Source organism: Humulus lupulus, chromosome 6 (genome assembly GCF_963169125.1).
Source record: "Humulus lupulus chromosome 6, drHumLupu1.1, whole genome shotgun sequence".
In the NCBI taxonomy this organism is placed as follows: domain Eukaryota; kingdom Viridiplantae; phylum Streptophyta; class Magnoliopsida; order Rosales; family Cannabaceae; genus Humulus; species Humulus lupulus.
Window position 1 is genome coordinate 216,503,735 of NC_084798.1, and position 12,875 is coordinate 216,516,609.

General features: G+C 34.2%; 1 protein-coding gene across 1 annotated transcript; it reads right to left on the minus strand.

Annotated features, from left to right (window-relative positions):
* Window positions 1–362: 362 nt before the first annotated feature.
* LOC133783264 (serine acetyltransferase 1, chloroplastic-like) lies at window positions 363–2,024 on the minus strand. The gene has a single exon (XM_062222826.1). The coding sequence runs from the start codon at window positions 1,910–1,912 to the stop codon at window positions 722–724; it is 1,191 nt and encodes a 396-aa protein (XP_062078810.1). The 5' UTR covers window positions 1,913–2,024; the 3' UTR covers window positions 363–721.
* Between the last annotated feature and the right edge of the window lie 10,851 nt (window positions 2,025–12,875).

Sequence of the window (12,875 nt, forward strand, 5' to 3'; positions counted from 1 at the left end):
GATCTAATCCAACAAGCATATTATTTACAAATGCAATGAATTTTATTTCTCTTTATAAACTGCATAGTATCAAAAAGCCTTGAAATTGGAAAAGTTTTAACCCCATGTAAATCTCAGTAGATTCCAGAAAACATTGTAATGAACGAAGATAATGATAAAAAATAGCTATTAAAGCACAAGACTATATTGCGTAAGAGAAAACTGTCTTAGCTTTTATTTCTCTTTATAAAATGCATAGTATCAAAAAGCCTTGAAATTGGGAAAGTTTTAACCCCATGTAAATCTCAGTATATTCCAGAAAACATTGTAATGAACGAAGATAATGATAAAAAATAGCTATAAAAGCACAAGACTATATTGCATAAGAGAAAACTGTCTTAGCTTTTCTTACATTGATACAAATACCAACCACCTTACACAACAGTACCAGCCAGCTGCTTAAGCAAGTTTTTTGTCAGCTTCAAGACTCGAATTACCAACAAGAGAACTTCTGTTCTCTTTTTGGTGTTCATACAAGCCAAGAATAAAAAATCACAGCTGCTCAACATTACAACTTAAGCTAATATGTATCTATTCTTGTTTGCCAATAGGAGAACCTCAGTTCTCACTTAAATCACCAACAAGAAGTACCACCATATCTTAAGACAACCTATTATATCATAACTCATGTTCCATAATTATAAACAAACAAAAAAAAGAGATTAGCATATAATTAGTCACTTCAGATAACATAATCAGACCACTCAGAAATATGAGAAGTGTGGTCCATGGTAAAGCTAGGAATCTTATCAAGCTTAATTGGGTTTTGCTTCCCTCCCACCAATCTAGCAGGATTTCCAACTGCAGTAGTCCTTGCAGGAACATCTTTAAGAACAACAGAACCAGCACCAATCTTAGCACCTTCACCAATTCTAATATTACCAAGTATACAAGTCCCAGCTCCAATTAGAACCCCATCACCAATCTTAGGGTGTCTATCCCCACAGGCCTTGCCAGTTCCACCCAAAGTCACATTATGCAAAATTGAGACATTATTACCAATCACAGCAGTCTCACCAACAACAACACCAGTAGCATGATCAAGCAAAATCCCACGTCCAATCTTGGCCCCAGGATGAATATCAACTGCAAAAACCTCAGAAACTCTGTTCTGAATCAACAAAGCCAACACCTCTCTTCTCTGTGACCATAACTTATGAGCCACCCTATGAGCTTGACAAGCCAAAAACCCTTTGAAATTCAAGAAACAATGAACATAACTTATACAAGCAGGGTCTCTCTCTTTCACCGCTCTAAGATCATCTTGAACAGCCTTGATGATGTCTTGATCCTCTGTGAGCACCCCCATGAAAATATCAAAAAGGGTATTGCTAGGAAGACTGAGATTGCTAAGCTTGACAGAGAGATGGCTAGCCAGAGCGCTCTCAAGCGAGTTCTGAGACAAAATCGAGCTCAAATAGAAACTTGTCAAGATGGGCTCTTGTTCAATATCCATACGAGCCTCACCTTGCATTTTCAGCCACAGATCGACCTTATCCTCATCTGGGTCAGCGTAATCGACCACCCTGCGAGTTTCTGACGTGGTGGTGACCGTACGGGTCGGGCAAACCGTCGCCGCGCAGGACACCGTGTCGGAGGAAAAGCTTCTCCGGCAGAAAGTCACGAACTTTAACTGGCTATTGTTGTCCTTGGAGTGGTCCCGGGAACGTGGGTTTGGTTGGGCTGAGCCTGTTGGAGACATGTCGATGCAGGTGGCCATGGGATTGGGATTGGGGTTGTGGTTGTGGTTGTGTTTGGCAAGTGTGAAAATCCTCAAGAAAGTGAGGAAATTTTTGTGGTTATTTGGGGTTGAGAGAAAAAGGGTCTTCTTCTTATATAGTAATGGTGGAGTTTTCACCACTAGAACTTTCATGGACAATAGCTCAGAGAGAGAGATAGATACTATAATTTATATATATACACACACGTATATATATATATAGAGAGAGAGAGAGAGAATTTATGTGGAGAGACAGAGTACCTTTGAATCTAGATTCTTGAGGCAAGTAGAAGAGGAAGGAAATGACATAAAAACTTGTTCTTTGCTCAATATATAATTATATTTTTTTCCTAATTTTCTTTTTATTTTTTTAATTTTTTGGGTGGAAATTAGAATATTCTTTGTCATTATATCCTTTCCTTAACGAAGAATAAAAAAAAAAGATAAATTAAGGATCTTGTTCTTCCTTAATTGTGATAAAGAAGATCGTTTTAAATATTTAATTAAAAATATTTTTTATTTCACAAAAATTTGTATTAATAATAACTTAAAGTTATAGTTCATTTTCATATAATTTGTTATTATACATGAATTATTTGATATTTTTCGAAGTAAGAAAAAGTAAGAGATTTTATTCCAACTTACAAGGATTTCTTTTTCTTTTATTTATTTTTGGGAAATTTGTGAAAATGGCTTTTTTTTTAAGTGATTTTGCACTGGCCTATGTTTGATAATTTTTTGCAAAATGGCCTCTGTCTAAAATTCAACCTGTTGTCAAAAAATTTCGACCAATTGTCTAAATTTTTCGACCAGCTGTCAAAATTTTCGACCGCCTGTCTAAATTTTTCGACCACCTGTCTAAATTTTCGACTACCTGTCTAAATTATGAGAGATCATTTTGCAAAGAATTATTAAAACTAAGTTAGAGTACAAAATGACTTAAAAAAATAGGTCATCTTGCCAAGAAGTCCTTTATTTTTAGTAAAATAAAAATGTTAATAAACACATCACATTGAGATTAACAAATTTAAAAATGAAGAAAAGTTGAAATTTTGTGTTTGTGTGTGTGTGTTTTTTTTTTCACTTTGACTTTGTAAAAAGTCATCTTCATATTAAGAATGAACTATTCAAGATAAGGATCATGAATCACGTTGATTTTTTCCCCTAAATTTTAAAATATTGAGATTTATAGATTATATTTAAGAATTATAGTACATATAATTATAATTAAGAAAGAAATTTAGAACAAAAAGTAATATTGTACACATTAGCAAAAACTCAATACAACAAACTAGTACATTATAATTCTAAATGGTAGGGGCAAAAGTATAATAATATTGCTAATTAATGATAGTAATTGACCCATTTAAAAAAATGATAGTAATTGACGCAAAATTAAATAGTATAGGGGTAATTATATAGTAAGAACAAAAAATAATTGTATAAAGAATTATGACCCCATTAAGATATAAAAAAAACGAAGATGCATAATAATAATAATAATAATTATAATAAATGAAGACAATAAGGGCATATATAAAATCATAAATTTTGTCAAGTTAGCCAATTAAAGTATTGTTATTTGAGATCTTAAGGTGTGATCAACACTACACAAAGTGATACTTTATGATTGGTTAGCGATACTCCATAATACTTATTAAATTCAAATAAGTGAGATTCGATATTAGATTGCACTAATAACAGTATGTCACCTCCTTATAGTGTTGGACACCACTGACACTCCTTAACAATTCTCTTATTTAAAAAGTATATGCCCTTGAAAACAGTAATAAAAAAATTAGTATGTTGCTTTTGTGAGAAAAAAAAAATAAACAAAACAAAAATACAGTATGATTTCATTTCCAATTTGCTAAATTTAAGTTATAATATTGTAACGTTAGGTGTAGTCTAATAGTAAATTAATGACACCACTAATTAATGTGGAAGTTTTATTTTAAGTTACAATATTGTAAATATTTTTCAAATTTTGAACCCAAGAAAAATAATATGAATATTCATTACAATTGTATTAATGATCCGTTTCTCTTTTTTCTCTTTATTATTATTATTATTATTATTATTATTATTATTATTCAATCTTATTTAATTGGTTATTATTGATAGGAGCTTTCTTAAACAACTTTATCTTGATCAATTAATTAAACCTAATGACAAATCTTCAAGGCCATTATAATATCCTTTTTTTCCTTCAATTTTTTATGTTTTGACGTTATTCTATAAAATACTAATACCATCATATTATATTACATTATATATAATTAATTAAATTTACATAATTAGCCATTTGTGTGTTTCGTCACCTAAATAATTTTTTTTCTAATTTTTTTTTATAACAGTTTATATTGTAGTCATTTAAGACATCCTGCAAATTTTCAAGAAATTTAAAATAATTTACAGTGTCGAAAACAAAATTAAAACACTTTTGTTGTACCCGTATCCATTTTTTTGTATATGCGTATAAAATTCAACTGTTTAATATTGTTTTCGATACTGTATATTATTCTAAATTTTTTTAAAAATTATAAAATATCTTAAATTATTACAATTTATACCATTTTAAAAAAATATATATTTAGATATTGAAATCATATTTTGGTTTCATCACTACTTCACCGTAGTCAACCCTATATATATATATATAAATATAATATATGTGTGATGAGTATAGATGTTACGCAATGGGTTACATATGTAATGTAAGAGATTATAAATACATTAATAATTGGAAGTTTCGAAGTTGGATTTTAGAACCACACAATTGTGAATGTGAATCTGAATGTGAAACCGTGGAAGAAAGCAACGACCAATCCACTTTTGTGGTCAAACCCTTTCTTGTCGTATTAAACCCCAATAATAATAATAATAATAATAATAATAATGTATTTTCATATTATAAGGTCACTAACTGCGTCACGTCACGTCTCTTTTTTTATTCTTTTCATCTTAAATATTTATATATTTAGATTTTTAGCCCAAATAATAATGAGTTTATACTTTATTTTAGATTACTTGTTTTTTGTTCTATTATATATTTAAATCTTGTATGTTGTGAAATTCATTTTTAGATCTTGTATGATCGTACAAATAGATCTATAAATTTAATTTTAATAAAGAAAAAATTAAATATAATAAAATAGTTGTTACACAGAATAATTTTGTTTTTCGTTTTAAATTATTAATTTAGTGAATTATTTATAATTTTAATTTAAAAATTATTAACTAAAATTGAGTTTAAGATTTTATTTGAATTATTTTATAAAATATAGAGTCTAAAAAAATATTTTGTCTAAACGATAATAGAAGATAGCAAATAGTTAAAAAAAAGTATAAATCTAATAAAAATAAAATCAATACTATTATAGAGAGTAAAAAGAACAAAGCCAAAAAAGACAAAGTAGAACAACGAACACTAGCTTCCAATGCCAAAAGTAGCGATGGATAAATAATTGAGCACAAATAAATAATTAAATATACATGTAACTAAAACTAGCATTCAACTTCAAATAGTTTTAGCCTAAGTATTTTATTTGAAATTTAAACAAAAATTAAAAATTCTTACTAACCTTGTGATTTTATCGTATTATTATTCTTTATCTATTTTGATTTGAGAATATACATTTTTGATATATTGTGTATTAATAAAATATAGTTTTGATGCTCTATGTTTTTAATAATAATAATAGATTGGATATCATGTAATTTGATTGCATCGAAATAACATCGTTTTTGTACAAAAAAAATAATAATGAAAATGATGCTATATTGAGGCAATTGCGATGCATCCACAGAAATTGATTTTTTGGCCAAAACTGTGCAAATTCGATGCAATCTTTAAAATTTGGTTTTTTTGTTGTTGCCAAAATGATGTTTTTTCAATGCAAAGTCCAAATTACAACTTACAAACATAAAATATGTCAAAGTCTCAAAATACAACCATAAACAAAAATAAAGTCCATAGACTAAAGTACATAACTAGTTAACTACAATACCATAATAAAGTCCATAAGTCTACAACCATAAACATAAAGTCCATGAAAATTCAAAATACAAAGAAAGTTCATACCTTTTCCTTCCTTCTTTTCCTTCATTCCTTTCAAAATTCAAATAAAAAACATTATTAAAGAAAATAAATAAAGTTTAGTGTTATTAAGACATAAAATTGGACTGATAATCTTCATTATATCCCTAAAAAAATATTCATTCTGTCTAACTTGGCGTTGTCACAAACTTAATACGATTAATAACCCTACTAAACATGGATTGCCATTTTCGTAACTTTCATAATTTTATTTCTCTCTAAACGTTCAAGAAACAGACCATTATTCTAGCATAATAATTGGTGTAGCACATTCAAGTGCAAATGAAGTTACCTAGTTTAGAAGAATCTAAAGTGTCTAAATCACATTATCTGCAATGCTGACACTAGTAGTTAAAGCCTACAAGCTACCTTCTGGTTTAAGTCCACTATAACTCAGTACAGAACAAAAAGTTGATACTTAAGCGTTTACAAAAGGAAAATTATCACAATCTTTACAGAGATCAATGAAAACAGGTCTAAACCTGAAAACGAAAAAAAAAAAAGCATCTTATAGTCAATAAAAGCCCATTTTGGGTAATAAAAGTATCACCTCCATAACCTATTTTCCTTTTTTTTAGTTCAAGTTCATTTTTTTTGGGGGGTTGAGCATTAATGGTCCTCCATCATAATACTAAATAGGTCCCCACTATGAACAAACAAAATCCAGAACCCCTCATCTTTTTTTTTTCATATCATTACACCCAATCCAAGTTTGAGGATAAAGATTAAGAAGACTGAAAATGGGTACCTCATGAAACATAAGCCAAAAACAATCCTACTGAATAAAACCCAGAAAGCTCACTCTCTATGTCAGAATTTCCCAAAAAAGCAGTATCTTTTTCTAACTTAAACAAGCTTAATCCTCAGTAAATGTCTCAGCCCAATCCAAAAATATAAACAAGCAAAATTTCCCAATGGCTCTTTCTCTCCAACTCTTATCACATACATATATAATTCTTCTTTATATAAATATATATATATATATATTCAATTGAATCATAATAATTTTGATATAATCTGAGGTTCAAAAAACTGTTAAAAACAAAATACCCAAAACTAAACAAACAAAATGCTCAGTTCGGGTTCACTCACACAATCACTGGGTTTAGGAGGAGACGAGGCTGGCTCGTTGTAACGCCCTACTTCCTTAGAGCCGTTACCAAGTGAGTTTAAAACGTGCATTTAACTCGCTAATCGATGTTTTAGGTCAAATAGTGTAATCAAGCCATAAACAAAGGAAAAACTCTAGAAACAATTCTATTTCATTGAAAATCATAAAAGTTTAACACTTGGGATCCCAAAATACAGTTTAGAAACATTTACAACATATAAATTGAACCAAGTCGACTAAACGAAAAAATCTAGGTTTATTTACAAACATCTCCCAAAATCCACTGGCTATGGCAGCCAGGCTGGCCAAACATGTACACGCCGCTCATTCTTGCTACACTCAAGGTTGGCTGACTTTCTGCTTGCCCTTACCTGCACCACAGAGCATCTGTGAGCCGAAGCCCAGCAAGAAAACTCAAAACAAATAACATATGCAAAGCATACACCAAGTATATAAACTGGCCATCAACAGGCTAAACACATACGGCCTAGCCGTCCCAGGCGCTTTACCAAGCCCTGGGTTCGCGGTCCACACCGTGAGGATATCCCAGGTATCCTTTTAGGGACTCGCCCTGGCAACTCGCACTCCACGTGCTCAATGCTGCTCCCGGCCCCTTGCCGCACTCAACCTTGCACTCAACGTGCCTAACGCCGTTCCCGATCCTTTGCCGTTCTCGGCCCCTGCCGACCTCGGCCTACACCGTTCCCGGCTCTTGCCGATCATTCACATAATTTCACTCATAGCATAATAAACAAGTACAGAATACTAGCAAATACAACCAAAGGGCTACGCCCTGCAATTCAAACACGTTGGTCTCAACCCTGTACACAAGCTCTATGGGAACAAGGGTTTTCTTACTTGAGTCCCGAGCTCTCCGAGCACCGATGTCTCGAGCACAGTCCTCTAACTTGAGCCTCACCAAAACCCTAGTCACAACACATTAACAATACCCATCCATCAAGTTCTAATCCAATAAATAACTTTGAGCCATAACCCTAACCTCCGGGACCTTGAATTTTATCAATCCGGGTGATAAAATCCATCATGAGCCTTAACCATTGAGTTCCCAAGCCTAACACCCTTAAAAACCCAAGTGATGGACCCAAAACGGGTATGTTTAAATATTTATACTCGCAAGCGCACGAATCATATTTATAGAATAGTTTTCGTGTAAGCACGAGGTCGAACCCAAAGGAGTTGTCTAAAATAAAAAAGAAAACTATTTTAAATCAAAAGTAATAAATCCTAACCTAGTTCCAAAGATTGATGAGTTTTAATATTATGAACATAAAATGAAAGATTGAAAAATAAAGCTATTTAAGAGAATGAAAATAAACCAATAATGATTTGACAATAAGTGTTAAAAGAAAAGATTATTAAGATACTAGAATCCACAAAATGTAAGTTTAATAATATTTATTAGTATATTGATTCTCAAGTTTTTAGTGATAGTTAAAATAATTTAAACTATCATTTTCCAAAAAGATTTATAATTTTAAACACAAATTTCTATAAAAAGATAGGATTTTTCTTCACTTTTCAAAATTATAATTTCAAAGCATTTAGTGTAAATCAATCTAATGAAATAACAAATAAATCAATGAACATTATTTATAAGGCAAAACATAATATTTTTGTTCTAAGCATGGATGTGTACAATTTAATGACACATCTTACACAAAGAATATTATGTTTATGCACTAATGAATAACAAAGTGTAAATATGTTCTAACAATCTAAAATACAAGATATTTAAGATGAAAGAAATATATGAAGAAGAAAAATCCATAGACTTTGTTGCATTACAAGGGAAATCAACATACAACATAAATATTACCTAGTTACAAGTTGCTTCATCATGATCTTAATAATCTTATGAAAAAGATTAGAAGCACATAACTAGAGTAGAAATTACAAAATAAATGACATACATACTTGCAAAATGCTCTTGAAAAACCCAAATGGAAGAGAGAATGGTAGAGAGAAAATGGGAGAAAAAAGATGGTAACCAAAACATTAAGCACCCCAAAAATGGTCTTCAAAACCCTTATTTATAGCCAAAGTGAGATTATTAAAATAATCAATTTAAATTAATTAAATTGATTAGATTAATTAAATAAAATAAATATGGTATGTAGAGGTAAATTATAGGGTATAATGATGATATAGTGGTGAAAATGTGTAGACAAAAGGGTAAAAAGTTGGCATTTTTGTCATAGGGGACAAATGGTACATTTGGGTAATTTATGGGCTCAAGGGGCTGTGGGGTGGCTATGAGACAGGCGGCTGGTGGTGGCTGCAATGGGTGTCAGGCGGCTGAGAACCGTGGGCTTGGCGTCTGGGCTTTTGGAGGCAGGCCGTGGGCTTGGGCTGCTGGAAAATGGCAGCTGGGAGCAGCTAGCTTCAGGCGCAGAAGGCTGGAGGAGGAAGGCCCACGTTTGGGCTATGCTAGCCTTTGCTGAAGGGAAATATGGGTGACATTGGGAGCTGGGAGCTGGCAACTGGCGCGTACGGCAATCAAGATTGATGCAGCTGAAGAGGGAAGGCTCGGCTACAGGGGCTGGGGCAAGGCTGGGCCAACGTGGGCCTTGGAGTGGGCCTGCTGATGGAGATGGCTTTTTGCCACATTTTGCTATTTTCTCTTCATAAATGCCACTTTTATTTTCTTTTCTCTTCTTTTTTCAAGCATACAACATAATTCCTACAAGATGAAAATAAATTAAATAACCATCAAATATTTTCAATTATAAATAAATCATATTAATTATTTGAAAATATTGAGTATAACTTAATTTAATATAGCATTTAAGTTAAAAAGAATTACACTTTTAACTTCTAACTTGACAATACAAATTTCATATAATTAAATTACAACATAATATAATAAAATATCTATAAAAACATATAAAAATATATAAAATCAAAATAAACCTAATAAATTCAAAATTACTTAAAAACTTAATAAATCAATTAAAAACTCAAGAATTAAGCAACAATTAGCACATAAAAAGTGGTCAAATAACTCTATTTTGTAGAGTTATCACCAAGCTGGTACTAAGAGCCGTGGCCCTACCCACAAGCGACGCGGCTAGCCTCGAAACAGAGGCTAGCACCTCACTAACACCCACACAGGTCGCGGCGCGCATGAAACTTCTCGGCCTCCCATGGCCGCGCGCGCACACGGGCCGCGGCCCTCACCTCCAAACCTAGAATTCTTCACCTTTCTCCTGCATTTTCTTCAAACCAAATCATCCTGTAATCAAGCTAACAGTTCCAGACAATCAACCCCAATATTCTAGCCCAGTTCCAACGTCAAAACCCATCAAAACCTGCTCCAAAACTCAGCTAAAGTACCCAAGAACAGATCAAATTCTACCCACATGCATAATCTAAAAACACAACTGAAATTCAAGCATAATCCCCATAGTTAGAGCTTACCTTTGCTGTGTTATGCTTCTGAACTGGTTCCTCAAATGCCTAGCCCTTAGCTCCTTAACTCCAACAGCCCAAAGTCCTCAATTCTTGACTAGTTCCACCAAAGTTCTCCTTTGATATGCCTTAGAGAAGAGAAGGTGAGAGAGGGAGAGTAATGAGAAGCTATCCTCAGCTGGGAAGGAAAGTATATGTCGGTTTCTCTAAGTTTCTAAATGATTCTTCCTTTTTGTTTTATTCAACTTAAGTCTATGTGGTTACCTCAAGGCTTGGGGTACCCAAATGTCCCCGAGGGAAAAAATGGTAAATTTCCCAAATATTCCCTCCTAGACATTCTAACCTCAAATATATCTCCAAATATTTATTTTCATAACCCGATAACCCCATATAATAACTAATACCAAAATTACCCCTCAACTCACCCCGAGTCGGATTCTCAACCCCGTTGTGACTTTCTGGCTAACCGCTCCCCAGGACTGTCTCAGATCGTGCTGCGCAAACATATCACATATATATAGCATTTATCACATTTATACCCCTAATATCCAGACGGTGCCCACATGCACATTTAACTCAACTAAACATGCATCATTATCATATATACACATTAATTCATATATCAACATATTAAATCATTTATTGCCCTCCAGGCACACTAATCAAGGTCCTAAGCCCTATTAGCAAATTCGGGTCGTTACACTGGTGGTGGCGCTGTGGCGGCAAAGGGAGGAGGTCCTTATTGGTGGCTGGCATGCTCCCTGCGCGACTGGCGTGCTCCCTGAGTACGACTACGGGAGGGAGGATCCGAGGAAGTGGTGGGTCTTTCTTGACCGTGCGTGAGAGAGAAGGACTGGTGTGACTCACCGTGTGAGTGAGGGAGGCGAGATGGTGGTGGTGGACAGACTTGCTTGCTGCACAGCTGCTGAGTGAGGGAGGGAGGCGTTTGTTGTGTCGTCCGTGTGTGAGTGAGAGTGAAAGAGAAGAAGAAAGAAATATTTTTAAGGTTATCTGATGTTCCAATTTTTTTTTTTTTAAATAATTTCGGTTGGGTTCGAGTTCGGGTCTAACCCGAACCTAAAATAAACAAATTTAAAACCCGACCCGACATATGTCGGGTTCACATCGGATAAAGCCCGAAATGAACCGGTTTTTCGAAAATTCAGGTTCTCGGGCTTCGGGTCGGGCGGGTTTTGCGGGTCAAATGTTCACCCCTAAGGCCAAGTCGCGGCCCGTGCCTCTGGACAGAGGGTAGGAAGAGCCTAGTCAGGGGGCGGCCCGCGACCCACAAGTGGGCAAGTCGCGGCCCGCCTAGGCAGTTTTGCCTTGGGGAGTTTGTTTTAAAATAGAACTTTTTCCTTAGGGCTCGGGATTGTTTCCATTGCCCGATTTGGTGGAACCCAAGGCCCCGGAGGCTAGGACTTGGTCCTGAAGCCTTTGATCGCTCAATATTAATAGAATCATATCTTATGGTTGTGACTTAGGGTATTGCTAAGGACTCGGAATCGGGATCGTGCTCGAGGGTCGTTCTTATTGGCACTTGCTTGGACCTAAGGTAAGAAAATTGCACCCAGAACGTGTTGTATGTAATTAGGGCTTGGCCCGTCTGTTATGTCTTAATATGATTAGGGCTTGGGCCCTAGGATTGGTTGTGTTAGGCTATTGTTCTAAATGCTTGTTGATAAATGCTTATATTCGTTGCATGAATTCTATGGTTAGGGCATGTGGCTTCGTTATATGAATATGTTTAGTATTATGAAAATGGTTATTCAATGGGATTATGTGATTAGCATGAATATGTGCTTAATTTGTCGGGATGTGCATATCCACATCTGTTTTTTTTTTTTATAAGTAAGGTATGTAATCATAGATCAAGGCTTGACTTATGAGTCAAGGACGGCAATAGCGCGCTGTGCGCTGGTCGAGAGGCATTGACCTAAACCAGCAACGTACTATTACGTTGTTCGACTCTAAGGTCGATGGTGAACCACGGGGATTGGGCTAGTTCTATGGCTAGTGTTGACTTGTGAAATTGGCCAACGATCGTATGTGCAATATACAACACATTTTGAACGAAATAAACGAAACAAATGACAGAGTATGATTATCTTAAATAAATACACAGGAATGTTGTAGTGGTTCAGCCATGTTCATTCTGATGAACAGAAATAACCTAATCCACTTTGTCTTTAGTATTGAATTACTCGACAATTACAAGCACAAACTGATGAGTTCACTCGTCACTCAAATTTTTCTCCCCAAATTCTAGAAAAAGATATAAGATCCTCCTTTATGAAGCCTTGAGTCCTTTATTTATAGTACCCAGGGGCTGCTACATGACCAATAATACTGGGATTGTGGTTTGGCACACGATTATTAGGTAGTGGAGATACGTGTCCACCTTCCCATGATTGTGAGATCGTGGGTCTTCCCGTTGTCTTCTCTGGATCGTGGTTGATAATGCACGATAGAAACCT

What these genes read in the sequence shown, in the direction of transcription:
- LOC133783264 (XM_062222826.1), bottom strand. Translation starts at nt 1,912, where the DNA reads ATGAAAGTTCTAGTGGTGAAAACTCCACCATTACTATATAAGAAGAAG.